At 48.3% G+C, this 20845-nt stretch overlaps 1 protein-coding gene across 8 annotated transcripts in view; it reads right to left on the bottom strand.

Annotated features, from left to right (window-relative positions):
• The window catches only part of samd11 (sterile alpha motif domain containing 11), a 244144-nt gene that overhangs the window by 95477 nt on the left and 127822 nt on the right, over window positions 1-20845 (bottom strand). For all 8 annotated transcript variants that reach the window (XM_033048526.1, XM_033048527.1, XM_033048520.1 and 5 more), the window contains exon 5: window positions 19957-20081. In XM_033048526.1, the coding sequence (XP_032904417.1) occupies window positions 19957-20081 (125 nt within the window). The remainder of the gene's footprint in view (window positions 1-19956; window positions 20082-20845) is intronic.

The following is a 20845-nucleotide window of genomic DNA, read 5'->3' as shown; positions in this document are numbered from 1 at the left end:
AGAACTGCACAGAATACTCCAACTGCAGCCTAGCCATAGTCTTGGAGATCTGCATCCTACCTTCCTGACTGTCGTCACTTTGAATGCCCCAACCAATGCATGCAAGCATATCACAGATCTTTTTTACCGTTCTATCCTCTTGTGTTGCCACTTTCAGGAGGTTGAAAATCTGGACCCCAAAATCCCTCTCCACAATCTGTTAATCCCAAGATGCAACAATGGAGGACGCGGGAGGGAGGGAGGGAGGGAGGGAGGGGGGGAAATGGTCCATTATAGGACCGCGACTGAGAAAACACGCGTGGACAATCCCTCATCCGCTAATCATATGATGTGGGTCGAACCGTGGGTACATCATTTGTCTCTATTTTATTCACCGCAACTACATTTCAGGCACAGAGTCTCCATTGTGTGAAAATGCACAATTTGCCAACAGAATGATGACGGCAGGCACGTGGTTTAAGTAAATCCACCGTTAAAAAATTTGAAAGCCCCGTCCACAGTTTGAGCATTTGGTAAATTATGCTTTTAATATTTAGGCCCGTAGGTTGTCGAAAGTTTAACAAGCCGTCTCTTTGTCACTCAGCTCAGGGGGGGCATTTTAACCAGTTCTGCTGAAGGAACAGTGGAAGCCACATTATCAGAAGCGCAGCTGGGAGCTAGGCTGATGGTCCTGTTATGATGATATAGTACCACCATTATATCACGCGCGTATTGTAATTCACTTGAGCCTTGGCGCACAAATGCCGATACAATTTATATTTTTCATGGATTCCGCCACAAACCAGTATAGCGAAATAATAACAACCTTCGAGTTATTGGCCGTGAATCTATCGGTTTTGGAACTTGTCCACATTTGTTCCGTTAATCTGGTGACGCCGAATTTCTCTGCAGTGAAAAGCGTTTCTGCGGACGGACTTTTTTTGTCAGCAGAGTCTATTACCGGTAGAGCCGATGCCTCACCACACCGGAGCTTCAGGGTTCCATCCCGACCCCTGCTAATTTCAGCGTGGACTTTGCACGTTCTCCCTGTGACCGCCTGGCTTTACTCCGGGCGCTCCGGTTTCTTCCCGCATTCCAAAGACGTGCTGGTTCTGGAGGTTAATTTCCCCTCTGTAAATTGCCCCCAGGGTGTGTGGGGTGCAGATGAGAATGTGGGATCACATAGAACTAGTGAGAACGGGTGATCAATGGCCAGTGTGGATTAAATGGGCCAAAGGGCCTGTTTCCATGCTGGCCCTTCAGCCCACAATATCTGTGTCAAGATAGACTGCCTGAATATGATCCATAATCCTTCATTCCCAGCACATCCATGTGCCTATCAAAAATATAGACAAAAAAAATGCTGGAGTAACTCAGCGGGACAGGCGGCATCTCTGGAGAGAAAGGATGGGTGATGATTCGGGTGGGGACCCTTCTTCAGACAAACTCTGCCTATCCAAAAGCTTTTGGAAAAGACACTGCCCTATTTGGCACCCACTACCTTCTGCGTAACAAAACGTGCCCCGCACATGGGCAGCACAGTGGCGCAGCAATTTGCTGCCTTACAGCGCCAGAGACACGAGTTCGATCCTGACTACGGGTGATGTCTGTACGGAGTTTGTACGTTCTCCCTGTGACCGCGTGGGTTTTCCCTGGGATCTCCCACTTCCTCCCACACTTCAAAGACGTACAGGGTGGTACGTACAGGGTGGTACGTACAGGGTGGTACGTACAGGGTGGTACGTACAGGGTGGTACGTACAGGGTGGTATGTACAGGGTGGCCCTGCTTTGCCAAGTCACTGCGATGGTCCAAGTCTTTCAAAGTTGGATGGACTGGAGGGGCTTTTACAAGAGGCCGCAGTTAATCTGTGGGCAGCTGACTGCTGTAAGGAGCGTTATGCAAAGATGGCGCTGTTACACATTCGACCATATCGCTGGCAGCAACAACTGGATCGGGACCCAGTTCCCCTCATTAATTACCCTGGGGTACTAATTAAATCATAATGAATGGGAACACATGCATTAATTAGTAATTAATGACTGCCAGCATGGGCTTAGACAGACAACAGAAAAAAAAAGTGATGCATAATCTCCCGCTTACTGAATCCCTTGAAGTTGCTTCCGACAGCACAAGAGCAGCTGACGAGGTTATTGGTGGAGGCGGGGGGGTGAGGTCGAGTCCGGAAAAAGCCTGCTCCACTTGTGCAAGGTCTGAGTGTGAGAGACAATGGCAGCAGGAAGCCACAAGGCCTCTCGCCACTTGCTCCGCCATTAACAGAGGACGGTACCTCCTCTGTCTGCTCTGCCCCTACACAATCCAAATTCATTATTGCGGGCGCTGGCGGTCGTGGGTGGTCCAGGTGGGAGCCGGAGAATCCGGCGTGGGGCGGGACCACTGTGAGGGAGGGGGAGAATAAAGGAGGACCTGGAGTGGGATACGTTATAACGTTATCGACGCCCTTTATGTAGCCACTCTTTGCATACCTTGGGTGTGAAAAACAAAGAATATCACTGTGACTTGTCACATGTGACAATAAAGTATCATTCATTCCATTAGCGTCCACTCATCCACCTGCTTCTGGCTTAACGGATGGATATCTGTAGATTCGTTTTGGTGTTAGTTTTACATAAGATCCCCATCTCTGCAGTTAGACACACAAAGCTGGAGTAACTCAGCGAGGACAGGCAGCATCTCTGGGTGACGTTTCGGGTCGAGACCCTTCCTTGTTTACCCTCTTATAAGAATTCAAGTTGTGCTTCAAACTCCTTAATGCTCAAACCACCCCAGGAGACTTCCATATAGATGCTTGCAAAAGGCAAACGCTCAAACAGATGTTGTAATTTGAGTGTTTAAGAAGGAACTGCAGATGCTGGAAAATCAAAGGTACACAAAAATGCTGGAGAAACTCAGCGGGTGCAGCAGCATCTATGCAGCGAAGGAACGGGTGACGTTTTGCGTCGAGACCCTTCTTCCGACCCGAAACGTCACCCATTCCTTCTATCCAGAGATGCTGCCTGTCCCGCTGAGTTACTCCAGCTTTGTGAGTCTATCAAATGAGATTGTGATCGACTTCAGAAAACGCATTGGTTTGCATTGATGGCACCTAAATCCTGTTTCCATACTGCATCTTTCAATATCACTGCCATTAAAATTCTGAATTTTAACCTCTTTCCTAACTCCAAATGTTCACTCTGCAGGACCTCAATCTTTCTATAAAATCTAAGGGGATGCTGGTGGAATTTTAAGTAAAAATTCGATGAGCGGGGTGAAATGGTACAAAACCAAAATGCTGGAAGAACTCAGCATGTCAAGCAGCATCTGTGGAAAAACAATCAGTTACCATTTCCAGTCAGAAACCATACCCACGTGCCCATCCAAAAGCCTCTTACTGTAAATGCCACAATCATATTTCCTCCACCACCACACGTGCCAGTGCGTTCGAGACCCCCAATACCCGCTGTGTCAAAACTTGTCCCACCCATCCCCTCTACATTTTGCCCCTCTCACCTTAAAGCTATGCCCTCTAGTCTGGTGCCGACACAAACACTATCTGAGGGTAAGTAAATCAAGGGGTGGGGAGGAATGAGCGGAGAGAGACAGAGGTGCAGACAGAGGAGGAGAGACAGAGGGGGAGACAGAGGGGGAGAGACAGAGGGAGAGAGACAGAGGGAGAGAGACAGAGGGAGAGAGACAGAGGGGGAGAGACAGAGGGAGAGAGACAGAGGGAGAGAGACAGAGGGAGAGAGACAGAGGGAGAGACAGAGGGAGAGACAGAGGGAGAGAGACAGAGGGGGAGAGACAGAGGGAGAGAGACAGAGGGGGAGAGACAGAGGGGGAGACAGAGGGAGAGAGACAGAGGGAGAGACAGAGGGAGAGAGACAGAGGGAGAGACAGAGGGAGAGAGACAGAGGGAGAGAGACAGAGGGAGAGACAGAGGGAGAGAGACAGAGGGAGAGACAGAGGGAGAGAGACAGAGGGGGAGACAGAGGGAGAGACAGAGGGAGAGAGACAGAGGGGGAGACAGAGGGAGAGACAGAGGGAGAGACAGAGGGAGAGAGACAGAGGGAGAGACAGAGGGAGAGACAGAGGGAGAGAGACAGAGGGAGAGACAGAGGGAGAGACAGAGGGAGAGACAGAGGGAGAGACAGAGGGAGAGACAGAGGGAGAGAGGATGAAAGAGAGAGAGAGTCAAGCACCAGGGAGATGGAGAATGAGAGGGATAGTGTGAGAGGGAAGGGAAGAGTAAAAAAAATCAGCAGTAATGTCCAGTCAGTGACAGCTTTGACAGCCTGGCTCCTTAATTCCCCTGCTTTAGTCCCTTAATCTGTCATCTTTATCAGGCTGGGATGTGCCAGGCAGCATACAGAAGCCCTCCTTGTGATCAATCTTAACATTACAGCTGACAGAATGGTGCTAATAACTTATTGATCTAATGTTTGCCCAGCCCTGCCGGCTGGCCGCAAGCCTGTCATTGATTGGTTTGTGACTTCCTGCGGGTGAGGTGAGGAGAGCACTTTAATGTTCTCAGGCTTCTGTGGTGGGTGGTGTTAAAATGCAGCTGAGCACGAGAGAGAGAGGTGGGGGGAGGGGAGATAGACAGGGGGAGGGGGGGGGGGGCAGTGAGAGGGGGGAGGGGGCGATATGGGGGAGAGAGGGGGGGGGGGGTAGAGAGTGGGTGGGAGATAGTAGGGGGTGGGAAAGAGAGGGGGTGGGAAAGAGAGGGGGTGGGAAAGAGAGGGGGTGGGAAAGCAAGGGTGAGAGGAGGGAGAGGGGGGGAGAGAGAAGAGGGGAGAGGGAGGAGTGAGGGAACAAAACAAGAGTGGCTTTTACTGAGCAAGCTGCCATCAATGCCCAGAACAGCAGGAGGATGGTTGGGTGGCACCAGAAATTCAGCTCCGCCAGCTTTAAATATAGTTAAAACATACACACACACACACACACACAGGTGGAGATTGATGCATACACACACATACACAATATATATATATTGGGACAATTAAGCAGAGACAGAGACTTATCTGCAAACACACACACGTGAGACAGGCAGGCACTTTAATGACATGCGCCCACGCACACACCACCCATCTCTACTTAGATCTAACGGTATCAAGAGATTAGAGTCCTCCCTTATTAAATGTGCATTAATCGGCACAGATGCACCGGTTGCAACTGAGGGGATGAAGGGCAGCCAGGCCTGCCTCTGATTAAACACAATCTAAGTCTGGAGGCTCTAGATATGGGGCACCTGGAACAACGCTGCACGGCGGGTTCTGCTCTCCACGAGTCCCGACTACCCGCTGCCGAGGATCGCTGTCCTGAGACCGCAGCCTGGGAACTTTAGCTCCATTCTCCCACTGCCAGGTAATCTCCAAGTTTAATCTCGGTGTTTCCCCCATCAATGTTGTTGCCCCCCCCCCCCCTCCTGGTGCTCTGCCTACTGGCTGATTCTAGAAGCAGAAAAACGTAGAAAATAGGTGCAGGAGGTTGAGGTTCAAGGTGGTGGTGGTCTAGATGCTCAGAAGCATCGAGCGCTGGAATCCCTGCCTCAACTCATCTGAACTCGCGCTGAGGAGGAGAAGGGTCACACCTTCTGGAGCAGTAGAAGGATAAGGGGTCATCGTTCCCTTCCTAGAGTGTCTCTCGTGGGTGATAATCTACGAGGATGTTCCCCCCCCCCAATCCCACTGCAGCCATCGACCTCTTTGATGACCCTCGGACTATCCTTGATCAGACTTTGCCTGCTTTACCTCGCACTAAACGTTATTCCCTTATCATGTATCAATACACTGTAAATAGAAGCATAGAAATATAGAAAATAGGTGCAGGAGTAGGCCATTCTGCCCTTCGAGCCAGCACCGCCATTCAACATGATCATGGCTGATCATCCAAAATCAGTACCCCGTTCCTGCGTTCTCTCCATATCCCTTGATTCCGTCAGCCCTGAGAACTATTCTGGCCTTAACGCTGCCTGCACTCAAGCGCCTGATCGGCAGCTACATCGAGACAGTCACTTCCCAGAAGTAGACCTCTCGAGTTGGGAAATCAAATAGCTCGCGTCATGGCAAACCCACAGGCTGTAGAGAAATTGATTTTGTCCCTAATTTGGCCGCCTATTCTGTGCGTTCCCTCTGTAATCAAAACTCAATTACGTGGAGTCAAAAATAAGTGCATTGTTAGCAAGGTTTTAAACCCTTTATTACGAAGGTAAATCTTCATCATTATCTCTGCTAAACCCTTCCAATTTGGAGTAATGTTCCAAATGATGTGCTTACGTGCAGCGGCAGATAGAGAGATCACTCCCGACACATGGAAAATGCTGAGATCCACGTCAATGAGATTTCACCGTGCTTACAGTCAGTCATCCACAATTCAGAGACTTGCCAAGAATTTAACACCGATCACCATGCGGGGGCAGCACGGTGGCGCAGCGGTAGAGTTGCTGCTTTACAGTGCGTGCAGCGCTCGAGACTCAGGTTCAATCCCGACTACGGGTGCTGTCTGTACGGAGTTTGTACGCTCTCCCCGTGACCGCGTGGGTTTTCTCTGAGATCTTTGGTTTCCTCCCACACTCCGAAGACGTACAAAGATGTAGGTTAATTGGCTGGTATGTGTAAATTGTAAGTTTGTGTGTGTGTGTGTGTGTGTGTGTGTGCGTGTGTGCATGTGCGTGTGTGTGTGTGTGCGTGTGTGCATGTGCGTGTGTGCATGCAGGATAGGGTTAATGTGCAGGGATCGCTGGTCGGTGCGGACTCGATGGGCTGAAGGGCCTGTGTCTGCGCCGCATCTCTAAACTAAATTAAACAATGCCTCGTCAGAAGTATATCTAATCGCCGTCATATCAATTCAGCAGGGAAACAGCCAGTCTTGTCCTCGGGGTATGGGGACTATAAAACTATTTATTTATTCGCTCTGAAGAAGGGTCTTGATCAAAAATGTCATCTATTCCTTTTCTCCAGAGATGCTGTCTGACCAGCTGTGTTACTCCAGCTTTTTGTGTCTCTGTTCCATTTAAACCAGCAGTGTGCAGATATGGGATAAAGGGAATAACGTTTAGTGCAAGCTAAAGTCCAGTAAAGTCCGATCAACGATAGTCCGAGCGTCTCCAATGAGGCAGATGGGAAGTCGGGACTGCGCTCTAGTTGTTGACAGCATGGTTCAGTTGCCTGATAACAGCTGGGCACTAGTGGAAATCTCTGGTTAAAGGTGAGAGGGGGAGGGTTTAACAGAGATCTTTGGGCCAATTTTCCACAGAGGGTGGTGAAGGCAGAGTCAATGGTGCAATTACATTCAGACCAGTATACAGACAAAAGGCAGGGGAATGGGGTTGAGCGGGAATGATAGATCAACCATGATTGAATGGCGGAGTAAGCTTGATGGGCCGAAAGTCCTAATTATTCTCCTGGAATTTATGAACAGGACAGGAAAGGTTTATGGGCTATGCCCAGGCAAGTGAGACTAGTTCAGTCAGGCAATTGGGCCGACACGGACAAACTGGGCCGATGGGCCTGTTCCTGTGCTGTGTAACTCTAGGATTCCAGGGAACTGTAACGGCTCCTGATGGAACAATCCCATAGCCCACGCGCTCCCCTCCCCACCCACTCTTTCCACAAGCAGTCAAGTTATTAAGTAAATCTCTCTCCAATGCCCAACCAATTCCTGACCGAATGCCCCAGTTATCTCGGATTCCACCACACCTTCAGACAGTTTAGATTACTTTATTGTTATTGTCACATGTGCCGAGGTACAGTGAAAAGCATTTGATTGCGTGCTAACCAGTCAGAGAAAAAAGATTGTACATGAATACGATCAAGCCGTGCATAGTACACAGATAACGGACAAGAAGTACAACATCTAGTGCAAGGTGACGCCCGGTTCAAGGCAGTTCAAAGGTCTCCAGTGAGGTAGAAGGGAGGTCAGGACCACACTCTGGCCAAATTCAAAGTTAAAACTAGTTCCCAATTATTATTATTCAACAGCAACATTTAGCGGCATTTAGCCTTAGGAATGCCATGGAATGAGTCATGGAGTCATCGCATTATCCAGCACAGCAACAGGCCCATCGGCCCAGCTTGTCCGTGCTGGCCCAGTTGCCGGACAGAACTCGTCCCACTTATAGGATCCATTTATTGGGAGGTTGAGGTTCACCAAGTTCAAGGTGGTGGTCGTCTGGATGCTCAAAGGCATCGAGCGCTGGAATCCCTGCCTCAACTCATCTGAACGCGCAGTCAGAAGGAGAAGGGTCACACCTTCTGGGGCAGGGAAGGATAAGGGGTCATAGTTCCCTTCCTAGAGTGTCTCTCGTGGGTGATAATCTACGAGGAAGTCCCCCCCCCCAATCCCACCGAAGCCATCTACCTCTTTGATGACCCTTCGACTATCCTTGATCAGACTATGCTGGCTTTACCTCGCACTAAACGTTATTCCCTTATCATATCGAAACACTGTAAATAGCATAGAAACATAGAAAATAGGTGCAGGAGTAGGCCATTCGGCCCTTCGAGCAAATCATGGCTAATCATCCAAAATCAGTACCCCCGTTCCTGCTTTCTCCTCATGTCCCTTGATTCCGTTAGCCCTGAGAGCTATATCTAACTCTCTCTTGAAAATATCCAGTGAATTGGCCTCCGCTGCCTTCTGTAGCAGAATTCCACAGATACACAACTCTCTGGGTGAAAACGTTTTTCCTCATGTCAGTCCTAAATGGCCGACCCCTTATTCTTACACTATGACCCCTGGTCCTGGACTCTCCCAGGGTCGATTGTAATCATTTATTGTGTTTCCGCTGACTGGTTAGCACACAACAAAAGCTTTTCACTGTACCTCGGTCCACGTGACAATAAACCAAACCAAATTAAAAAGGATGAGGTGCAGCCCCATGTGGGATAATCAGTCGCGGAAATCCAGACACAAAGAGCCGATCTGATCCTCCTGGATCCATGGAATCGTGACAGACAGAATTAGACAAACTGGATCAGAGGATTGGGCTTGTTTATAGACACAGATCTAGCTGACTGCAGGCACAGTAAATCCTTGCTTAATGCCACAACCCTTCAGATTTGCTACCACACCATGTTAGACAGCAGTGTCCGCTCATCCCCTGTATGTGTGTCTTTCTCAATTAAGATTAAAAGCAATCGCTTCAACTCAGGTTAAGACAGATGCGCTCGACAAGAAAAAAAAAACCTTGATCTGTTTTGTGGTCCTTCAGATCTTTTGGGGCATGCAAACTTTACACATTTTGGTTGAACAATCTGAGATGATTTGATATCATCGTATCAAGATAGAGGAGCTGTTTGAAAAGGTGTTTTGGAATTGATAACCCTCTTTCCATTGCATGACAAGGCTACATTGGGAGTCAGAATTTGCACAAAGATCCACTTTTTTTTTTTTTTGAAAGCCGCTCTTTTGGCAAATGCCTGCTCTCTGAATATGGACAGGGGAGAAGCACACGCCTTGCTCCAAAAGTCTCACCCGCGCCCCCTTCGTTACAGTGGCTTATCGCGAGGACAAGATTTTTATCTTGGTCTCGTGATCGGTCGACTTCGACAGAAGCGGTGTTTGTTCAGAACACGTTCGCCGGCTTCCTGAGAGAGGAAGGATGCGGCAGGAAGTCCTCTGCCTGATAAATGGCATCCTGCAAGATCTGCCACGGCACCAGAGACCCGGGTTTGACCCTGACCTCGGCTGCTGTCTGCGCGGAGTTTGTACGTTCTCGTTGTGACCCGCGTGGGTTTTCTCCGGGAGCTCCGGTTTCCACCCACACTCAATGACATTCATTCCAAAGTATCACATCAAGATGCTTTCAAAGTATCGCACCACACTCAAAATATAATTCATTCATTCATTCACATCCTATGTCTTTAGGATGCTCCTTCAAGACGTGCCACTCTAGAACATAGAACAGTGCAGCACAGTACAGGCCCTTCGGCCCACAATATCCATGCCGAACATGATGCTAAACTAATCTCCTCTGCCTGCATGTGATTCATATCGCTCCATTCCCTGCATACCCTTGTGCTCATCTAAAAGCCTCTAAACACCACCATCATATCTACCTCCACCATCACTACTGTCAGTGTGTTCCAGGCACCCACCACTCTCTCTGCAAAGAACTTGTCTTGAACACCCCCTTTAAACTTTGCTCCTCTCTCCTCACATCTATGGCCACTAGTCTTTGAATATTGCCACCATGCGGGGAACTGTCTATCCATGTATCTTAATATTATAATATTATGCACTACTATCGTCTCCCTTCCATCTCTGACGCTCCATAGGAAACAGTCCAAGTTTGACCAACCTCTCCAGGGTCAAGAACAGCCTCTTCCCAACAACTATCACTCTTGAACATGACACAACACTAACCTCGACTATGATGTTCTATGGACTGTGGTTGTAATAAGGACCCTGGGGTTTGTTTTTTTTTTTGCACTCGCATTGTGGTAATTAATTTATTGATTTTTTTTGTTTATTATAGATATGATTGATCTGATTCATGTTTACAGGCCCCTTAAGCTGCTGCAAGTAAAAATCTACATGTTTTCCCTTGGCTGTGCACATGGCGATTAAACACTCTTGAATATTGGCTCTCTAATGTGGTAACCGGAACAGCAAATAATACTGCAAATGTGGCCTAACCAAGATCCTCGTACAGTGAATGAGACTGTTCCATCTGAAGAAGGGTCCCGATCCCTTGCAGTGAATTGTGGACGCAGCCTAGACCATCACACAAACCAACCTCCCTTCCATTGACTTCATTTCTGCCTCGGCAAGGCAAGCAGCATCATCAAGGACGAACGCACCCTGGCCTCGCCCTCCTCTCCCCTCTCCCATCAGGCAAAAGGTATAGAAGTGTGAAAACGCACACCTCCAGATTCAGGTACAGTTTCTTCCCAGCTGAACCATCCAACCACAACCAGAGAGCAGTGCTGAACTACTATCTACCTCATTGGGGACCCTCGGACTATCCTTGATCGGACTTTGATGACTTTATCTTGCACTAAACATAATCCCTTATCATGTATCTATTCACTGTAAATGGCTTGATTGTATTCATGTAGATAGACACAAAAAGCCGGGGTAACAGAAGGACATCAGAATTTCCCCTGAATAAGGGGATTAATAAAGTTTAATCTAATCTAACTCAGCGGGACAGGCAGCATCTCTGGAGAGAAGGAATGGGTGACATTTCGGGTTGAAACCGTTCTTCATGTAATGTCTTTCCGCTGACTGGATAGCACGCAACCAAAGCTTTTCACTGTACGTCAGTGCACACGACGATAAACATCATCCATCCTTTTTACCGAGAGGTGCTGCCTGTCCCATTGAGTTACTCCAGCACTTTGTGTCCATCTTCATTTTATACCAACATCTGCAGTTCCTTTTTACACACCAAGAATCGAGGTAGGTGGTCTGAAGAAGGGTCGTCACCTATCTTTGCTCTCCAGTGATGCTGGCTGACCCGCTGAGTTACCCCAGCACATGTGTAGGAAGGAACTGCAGATGCTGGTTTAAACCGAAGATATTTGACACAAAATACTGTGTCTGAATAAGGGTCGCTGGCGCTGTAAGGCAGCAGCTATCCAGTTTGTACATTCTCCATGTGGCTGCCTCTCTAGTTTCAAACTCCCACATTTCAAAGTCAAGCGGGTTTGTAGGTTAATTAGCTTCTGTAAATTGTCCCTAGCGTGTAGGATAGAGCTTGTGTATGGGTGATCATTGGTCGGAGTGGACTCAGTGGGCCAAAGAGCCTGCTGTATCTAAACAAAACAGATACATAAACATGGTGGAGTAAGTCACTCAGTCTGCCTGGACCTACCTGATCTCCCGGTTGTCAAACACTTTAATATACCTTCCCATTCCCACACTGACCTTTCTGTCTGAGGCCTCCTCCATTGCCAGAGTGAGGCCAATCGCAAATTGGAGGAGCAGCATCTCATATTTTGCTTGATTTTTGAATTCTATAACTTCAAGTAACCCTTGCAATTCCCTCTCTCTCCATCCCTCCCCCACTCAAGTCGTCCCAGCTTCAAAGCCGTCTTGTTGAGGCTCATTATCTGCGTTTGTTCTCACCTGGGCCACAGCCAACAATGGCCTGTTTCCTTTTATCACCGTTATTTATTTTTGCATATCTTTCATTCATGTGTTCTACTGTATATCTCTCTCTCTCTCTGCATACCGGTTGATTCCCTCTCCCCTGACTCTGTCTGAAGAAGGGTCGCGACCCGAAACGTCGCCCGTTCCCTCTCCCCAGAGATGCTGCCTGTCCCGCTGAGTCACTCCAGTATTTTGTGTCGATCCATAACACTTGTCAATCACACCCGCCTGGGTTGAGAAGGCACTTTGAGGAGGCTTGGCCACAGAACATGAGCCGGTGCGTGGATTTGCGGCAAGCGTGTTACACGTCCCTCGGGAAGTGGGAAGTGAGCGGAGGGCGAGGCGGGCTCCGGGGGCTGAACAGCGAGCGAGATCTCTCAATTACCACGGCAGCTACCTCTGGCTCCAGCTCCGATCAATACAGCAATTAGATTTTATCAACACTCAGACCTCAGACCGTGCATCACTTTCTTGCAGCTGACGCCAAACTTCACCGCACGGCCCTGGGGCTGCTGCTGCCTCGCAGAGCCGCACTGTCACTGAGTTTCGGAAACACTTAGTCCTAATTGATACAGACCAGTCGGGGTCAGTGGCAAATTAGCTGGCAACAGCCACCCCCTGCTTGAGTAGCACGATGAAACATCCGTCGAGGATGCGGCCCGGAACCAGAGGGCCTGAGCTGCAGCGACAGGTTGAGCTAGCTGGGACTATTCCTTGGAGTGCAGGAGGATGAGGGGTGGCAGAGGCTATGGGGAGAAGGCAGGAGAATGGGGTTAATAGGGAGAGATAGATCAGCCATGATTGAATGGTGGAGTAGACTTGATGGGCTGAATGGCCTAATTCGACTCCTACCCCTTATGACCCTATAGATGTGTACAAAATCATGAGAGTAGTAGATCAGGTAGACGCACAGTAGGGAAATCAAGAATCAGAGGTTGAGCGTGGGGGAGGGGGGTGGGGGGGTGGAAGGGGGAGGGGAGACCTACATATCCTGCAATAATTGGATGATTACGGAATTAGCCAGATTGTCATTGCAGAAAGATATAGAGAAGCAGCAGGTAAATGGAGATGATGTTTGATCTGCCTGAAAAATGGTTTAGTTATGTCTTCATGAAGGGCTTTGAGAGACTGGTGATGGCACACATTAACTCCAGCCTCTCAACCACCCTTGATCATAGAAACATAGTGAAGAGGTGCAGGAGTAGGCCATTCGGCCCTTCGAGCCAGCACCGCCATTCAATACGATCATGGCTGATCATCTAAACCCCGTTCCTGCTTTCTCCCTATATCCCTTGATTCCGATAGCCCTCAGAGCTCTATCTAACTCTCTCTGGAATACTGCAGTTTGCCTACTGCTGCAACAGGTCCACAGCACACACCGTCTCCCTGGCCCTAAACTCATCATTGGAACAGGGGGACGACAAAGACACCTCCGCCCAACAAAGACGACTCCTTAGGTATCTGCCTTCCAACACCATAATCCCATCCAAACTCATCTCCAAACCCCTAGACCTGGGACTTTCTGACCCACAGACCACAGATTACAATCAGTGGGAGAAAAGATGACGACATCTCCTCCACACTAGTTCTCAGCACCAGTGCCCCGCAAGGATGTCTTCTCAGTCCTCGACTGTATTCCCCACACACTCACGACTGTGCAGCCAAATTTGGCACTAACTCCATCTACAAGTTTGCAGATGTCGCCACTGTGCTGGGCCAGATCACTAACAATGGGCTGAATGGCCTACTTCTGCTCCTATGACTTATGAACACGAACTTAACCCTTGTCTTCTCTAGTGTATCTGCCACCACAGTACGCAGCGCAAACCCTTTGTCTATGGTCTCCATTCTTTGACAAGCAGCTCCTTGGGAACCCAATGGTTCATTGACTACCATCCAACTGTGCGCACCGTATCTGACCCCCACAACTCTCTCTCTCTCTCCGTGCTCATCATCCATGTTACCTCATCTGAGGACCATGACACCACCCATTATCCCGGCTCAGTGCATGGAGTCCAAGTCTCAGACGTTCCTCATTCAGTCCATCTGACGTCTCATCTCTGTATCTTCTTCACTTATTGGCCTTTAATTTAAACCACTATAAGGCCACTAGATTGTTGAAACAGCATCAAGAGACTGTTAGTATTCCTGCAGACATAAAAAGCTGTAGTAACTCAGTGGGACTGGCAGCATCGCTGGAGAGAAGGAATGAGCGTTTCGGGTCGAGACCCCTCCTCAGACCCGAAACGCCACCCCTTCCTTCTCTCCAGAGATGCTGCCTGTCCCGCTGAGTTACTCCAACATTTTGTGTCTATCTTTGGTTTCAACCAACATCTGTAGTTCCATCCTACACGTATTCCTACAGTCTCTTTCTTGCAAGCAGCTTGTGTCCGGAATGTTCCTCACTAAACTCTGTTGCAACTGCAGCCAGCAGATAGTCACATGAAGGGGTGGATGGAAAGGAAGTTGAGACTACTCCCCGCGGACTGATGTGTAGGAAGGAACTGCAGATGCTGGTTTAAATCGAAGATAGACACAAAATGTTGGAGTAACTCAGCGGGACAGGCAGCATCTCTGGAGAGAAGGAATGGGTGATGTTTCGGGTCGAGACTCTGAAGAAGGTTAGAGTCACCTATTCTTTCTCTCCAGAAATGCTGCCTGACCCGCTGAGTTACTCCAGCATTTTGTGTCTATCCCCATGGACTGATGTTACATGTGACACCTGTGTTGTAAGCAGGTAGGGACGGGTTCCGAAATACATCTTTGCCAAGAGTGCCCGTACCAGTGATTGAGAAACACTGCCGGATATTATCGACTGAAAGCTCACAACCTCCAAAGAGTTTTTCCAGTCTCTGGATCATCAACGCAAGCCATTAAATAAAAAAATATGAAAATAGGTCAATGTCTCCATTTACAGAGCAGACAAAGGCAGCTATAGACATGTTGCAAAGGGCTAAAAATACAAAACGACAGAGGAATCACAAGGCCCAAGCCAGCAACTTCTTGATTAGAACGGGTGTCAAGGGTTATGGGAAGAAGGCAGGAAAATCGAATGAGGAAGCAGGGATCAGCCATGATTGAATGAACGAGTAGACTCAATGGGCCGAATGGCCTCATTCTACTCCTATAACTTGTGAACTTCACCTTCGTTAAATGAACAGTGCAAAGTGGATTAGATTGTGCCTCAGCCCTTTAAACAATCCCCGACTGAAACTGCTGACTGGCCCACCTTGCCTTCACGCTGTCACCTGGGCTTAGAAACCCATTCATCAACAACTCGCTGAGGCGAGGGATGTGAAACTGGTCTTATGTATACGAAGGAACTGAAGATGCTGGTTTACACCAACGATAAGACAACAAAATGCTGGAGTAACTCAGCGGGTCAGGCAGCATCTCTGGAGAAAAGGAAGAGGTGACGTTTCGGGTCGAGACCCTTCCTCAGACCGAGAGTCGGGGGAGAGGAAAACGAAAGATATGAAGAGGTGCAAAGAGCAAATGAAAGAAAGGTATGCAAAGGGACAAATCAAGGGCAGCAAAGATGATCAAAGAAAGGTGGAGCCCACAATGGTCCATTGTTGGCTGTGGTGAAGGTGATAAATGGTGAAGCTAACAAGTGAAACTAAGCAGGACGACAGTGAAACTAGGTGGAAGACTAGGGTGGGGGAGGGATGGAGAGAGAGGGAACGCAACTGCTACTGGAAGTTAGAGAAATCAATCATCATACCGCTGGGTTGTAAGCTGCCCAAGCGGAATATGAGGTGCTTGAATACGTCGATTATGTTTGCTGCTTTCCCTAGACAGTGTGAAATGTGGAGTGGATGGTGGAGAGGCTGAGGAAAGCCACAGCTGGTACCAGATGGGGGAAAAAACCCACGTTTATATTTTACTTCATTACAACCAGTGAATTACCAATGAAGCACATCTCCTCTGCAGGTGGAGGCAAATTTGCAGCTGTTAACTGCGCACTCATCAAACCATGTAACGAGAGAGAAAAACAGTTAACTTGTCTTTGAGGCTGTGGTTTAAGGCGACCCATGAGAAACACCTCATTTTTCATCATCTCACTGCATGGAACCTGTTCACACAGCCCGGCGGTATGAATATTGATTTATCTAACTTCAAGTAACCCTGGCATTCCCTCTCCCTCTATCCCTCCCTCCCCCCACCCAAGTTGCACCAGCTTCTCGTTCTCACCCAACAAACAGCTAACAATGGCCTGTTATCATCGTTAGTTTTTTTGCATATCTTTCATTCATTGTTCTTTATCTCTCTCCATCGTCGTCTATATCTCTCGTTTCCCCTTTTCCCTAACCAGTCTGAAGAAGGGTCTCGGCTCGAAACGTCACCCTTTCCTTCTCTCCAGGGATGCGGCCTGTCCTGCTGAGTTACTCCGGCTTTTTGTGTGTATCCTCAGTTTAAACCAGCATCTGCAGTCCATTCCTGCACCTTCACCCAAGAGATGGGAGCAGCTCATGATTTAATGGATTTAACCCCTTCTTGAAAACCAGCACCTTTGGCAGTGCGGAACCCAAACATCACCATCAATTTATGCCAGCAGAGAAGATTTACCAGGGTGTTGCCAGGATGCGAGGGGCCTGAGCTGTAGGGAGGGGAGGGCAGGCAGGACATTATTGCTTGGAGCACAGGAAGATGAGGGGTGATCTTATAGAGGAGCACAACACCATGAGGTGAATAGATGGGGTAGATGCACTGAGCCTTTTACCCAGACTAGGGGAATCAAGAACCAGAGGACATAGGTGAGCGGGGAAAGATTTAAAAGGAACCTAAGGGGCAACTTTTGCACACAGTGGGTGTATGGAATGAGTTGCCAGATGGAGTAGTTGAAAGAGTTACTATAACAACATTTTAAAGACATTTGGACAGATACATGGATAGGAGGGACATGGCCAAAAGAGGGCAGGGGGGACGTGCGGTGCAGAACAAAAGGGTGGTTTGATCAAGATTCCAGACCAGTAACTCCGTGCCCAACACAAATACAGCACAGAACAGTTTAAAGAGCTTTACATTTTGTTTTAAGAAGATTTCTTGGTACTTTTAGTCTGTGGATGAGTTCCAAACTTTTTTATTTAATCCATTATTGTGCTTGTTTAAGCAGAAAACAGGCAGCACGGTGGTGCAGCGGTAGAGTTGCTGCCTTACAGCGCCAAGGACCCGGGTTCGATCCCGACTACGGGTGCTCTCTGTATGGAGTTTGTACGTTCTCCCTGTAACCGTGTGGGTTTTCTCCGAGATCTTCGGTTTCCCACACTCCAAAAGATGTACAAATTTGTAGGTTAATTGACAGTATAAAAGTAATTGTCCCTAGTGTGTGTAGGATGGCGTTAGTGTGCGGGTCGGTGCAGACTCGGTGGGCTGAAGGGCCTGTTTCCGCGCTGTTTCTCTAAACCTAAAAAAACCTTCTTTCCCAAACCAATCCCCCCCCCCCCCCTCCCCACTCACTACCCTCTTCCACCACCCACCTCATCCCTCTTTCAACCCCTTGCCCATTCCAGCAGGATTAATCAAACATTAGACTTTAAAAATACAGTGTGGAAACAGGCCCTTCAGCCCACCAAGTCCATGCTGACCAGCGATCAACCTATACACTCGCACTATCCTACACACTAGAGACAATTTACAATTTTACTGAAGCCAATTAGCCTAAAAAACCTATACGTCTTTGGAGTGTGGGTGGAAACTGGAGCACCTGGAGAATACCCACGTGGTCACAGGAAGAACATACAAACTCCGTACAGACGGCACCATAGCCAGGATCAAACCCAGGTCTCTCACTGTGGGGCAGCAACTCTACCGCTGCGCCTTGCATTGCCCTAATTTATAAAAATGAATAAGTTTTACTTTAAAAACACTTCTCAGACGAACACAATTAAAAAAAAAACACAGGTTAGTCAGAATAAAGTGTTTTGCATTTTGCAATATATGCATTGGGCTTACAAAACTAAAAGTTGTCCCATCCTATCCACGCATAAATGCACTCCGATTTTATGAAAAATAGAGGTTTATATCAAGATGTTTCCAGATCTATGAAAAGTATTACTGAGCAGAAACACCATAGTTGAAGAAGAATATCTTACCTGCGGAAGTCACAATGCAACAAGAGCAAGGAGTGACTTCCTCTCCGCAGCCACACACTGCGGTTAAGTCTACAAAGTGTTAAAACTCCTTCGGTAGCTCGTGATACTGGCATGTGGTGTGTGAATGACAGTGCATTGGTTTAGCTGGAGATCTCAGCAGAGGCTGCAGATGGTGCGACTAAGTCAGTACCTCTAAACGTTGTGGACTACTTCCTGATCCCTTTCACATTAAGGGCGGCACGGTGGCACAGCGGCAGTGTTTCTCCCTTACAGCGCGAGGGACCCGGGTTCGATCCTGACTACTGGTGCTGTCTGTACAGAGTTTGTACGTTCTCCCTGTGAGAGCGTGGGTTTTCTCCGGCTGCTCCGGTCTCACACATCCTAAAGACGTACAGGTTTGTAGGTTAATTGGCTTCTGTAAAATTGTCCTAAGGTGTGTAGGATAGTGCTAGTGTACTGGGTGATCGCTGGTCGGCGTGGACACGGTGGGCCGAAGGGCCTGTTTCCACATTGTATCTCTCTAAACTCTACTGTACACGGATGTCGGTGTACATGCATGAATGCAGATCAGTGTACTATAAACATCTATGTGCGTGCACGCATGCACTCTTACAACTGAACCCTTGTGCTTGTGCATTCCACACTTGTGCAATCAGGCTCAGCTATTAAAGATCCCTATTAAATGCAGGGCTTTGATCTTTGAGGGGTAAGAGGCTGAGGGGTGACCTTATTGAGGTGTATAAGATCATGAGGGGCGTGGATAAAATTAACACTCACAGTCTTTTCCCCCAGCATAGAGGTTTCTAAAACTAGAGGGCAGATGCTTTAAGTGAGAGGGGAGAAATTTAAGAGGGACCTCGAGGCAGCCTTTTCCACTCAGAGGGTAGCTTGTATTAGGAACAAGGCAGATACATTATGAATTTTAAAAGACATTTGGACAAATAAAAGGATAGGTGAGATTTAGAGCACTATGGGTCAAATGCAGACATAATTAAGGAGTTTACATGGATAGGAAGGAATTAAAGGGCTAATGGGCCAAATGCAGATACAATTAGGACTTTAAAAAACAAAACATTTAGACAGAAATATGAATAGGAAGAGTTTATGGGCCGAATGCAGGCAAATGGGACTAGCCCAATAGCCCTTGGTTGGCATGGAGGAGGTGGGCCGAAGGGCCTGTTTCCATGCTGTATCAGCACCATGACTACATGGCATCCAAACCTCTCACACATTAACACGGTCTGCTTGGCAACGGCAGCAGTGAAAGGAATCTATGGGCCTCCTGCATCCTCCTGAGGTTTCTTCCCTTCAGATTAGTTAAGTTTAGTCTAGAGATACAGTGCGGAAACAGGCCATTCATCCCACTGAGTCCGTGCTGACCAGCGATCACCCAGTACAGTAGTTCTATCCTACACACACTAGGGGCATTGACCCACATGCTGACCATCCTACACACACTAGAGACAATTTACATTTTTTTACCGAAGCCAATTAACCTGCAAACCTGTACGTCTTTGGAGTGTGGGAGGAAGCATGAGCACCTGGAGAAAACCCACGCTATCACAGGGAGAATGTACAGACTCCATCCAGACAGCACCTGTCGTCAGGATCGAACCGGCGTCTCTGGCGCTGTAAGGCAGCAACTCCACTGTGCCGCCCCAAAATGCACAAATCTTTCTTGCGGTCCCTTATCACAAAACCGGCAACATTTGCTTCCAAAGCCTCCCGTTGCCGTGGGTTACCGGAGACAAGTATCAAGAGGCGACCATGACGCTTTGCGAACTCACCCGCCTGCCCCGGGAGCAAGTCCACGCCGTTCCGCTTTATCTCATTCCGACTCTGACTCTCGGGCATCACGAGCTGCCTGCTCTGGTGCAAGTTGGAAATGATGGTGGAGAGGTCACTGTCACGACTGCGGGAGGAGAACAGGGACAGAGTTAGCAAGATCGGGCAATTCACTCTAGAACCCTGCTCACCGCGCGGATGGGTTGAAATGGGATCTGAGCTCCCCTGATGCTATCAGTTGGCAATGAAGTGAAATCCTTTCAACCTTGCTCTATAAACCCACAGCGGTGCATGAAGCCTTTATGCACATTAGACTCCTCAAGCAACTCAATCCTATGTACATTTAATCCTCAGGTGATCTTCTCTAACAAAGCCTGGCCTGAATATTATTAAGCTGTCAACTGGTCCTATTAATGCTACAAACCTCTAATTTAATGTAATGGTTCATTTAAAATGCTTTATCCATTCTCCATGCCAACATATTAAGGGAGAAGAACACACAACTAGTCCATGGGCAGCACAGTGGCGCAGAGGTGGAGTTGCTGCTTTACAGCGCCAGAGACCCGGGTTCAATCCTGACTACAGGAGATGTCTGTATGGAGTTTGTACATTCTCCCTGTGGCTGCGTGGGTTTCCTCCGGGTGCTCCGGTTTCGTCCCACATGCCAAAGACGCGCGGGTTCGTAGGTTAATTGGCCTCTGTAAAATGTCCCCAGTGTGTAGGATAGTGCTAGTGTACGGGGTGATCGCTGGTCAGCGCGGAGTAGATGGGCCGAGAGGCCTGTTTCCGCGCTGTATCGCTAAAACTAAAATAAGTAGGATGTTTTGGAACGGGCATAATCGACCCGAACCTGTCACCGATCATACAGATCACTGGCATCGCATAATAAAT

Source organism: Amblyraja radiata, chromosome 31 (genome assembly GCF_010909765.2).
Source record: "Amblyraja radiata isolate CabotCenter1 chromosome 31, sAmbRad1.1.pri, whole genome shotgun sequence".
NCBI classification, from domain to species: domain Eukaryota; kingdom Metazoa; phylum Chordata; class Chondrichthyes; order Rajiformes; family Rajidae; genus Amblyraja; species Amblyraja radiata.
Note: the sequence above shows the minus strand (reverse complement) of the source record. Positions and strands in the feature narration are given on the sequence as shown.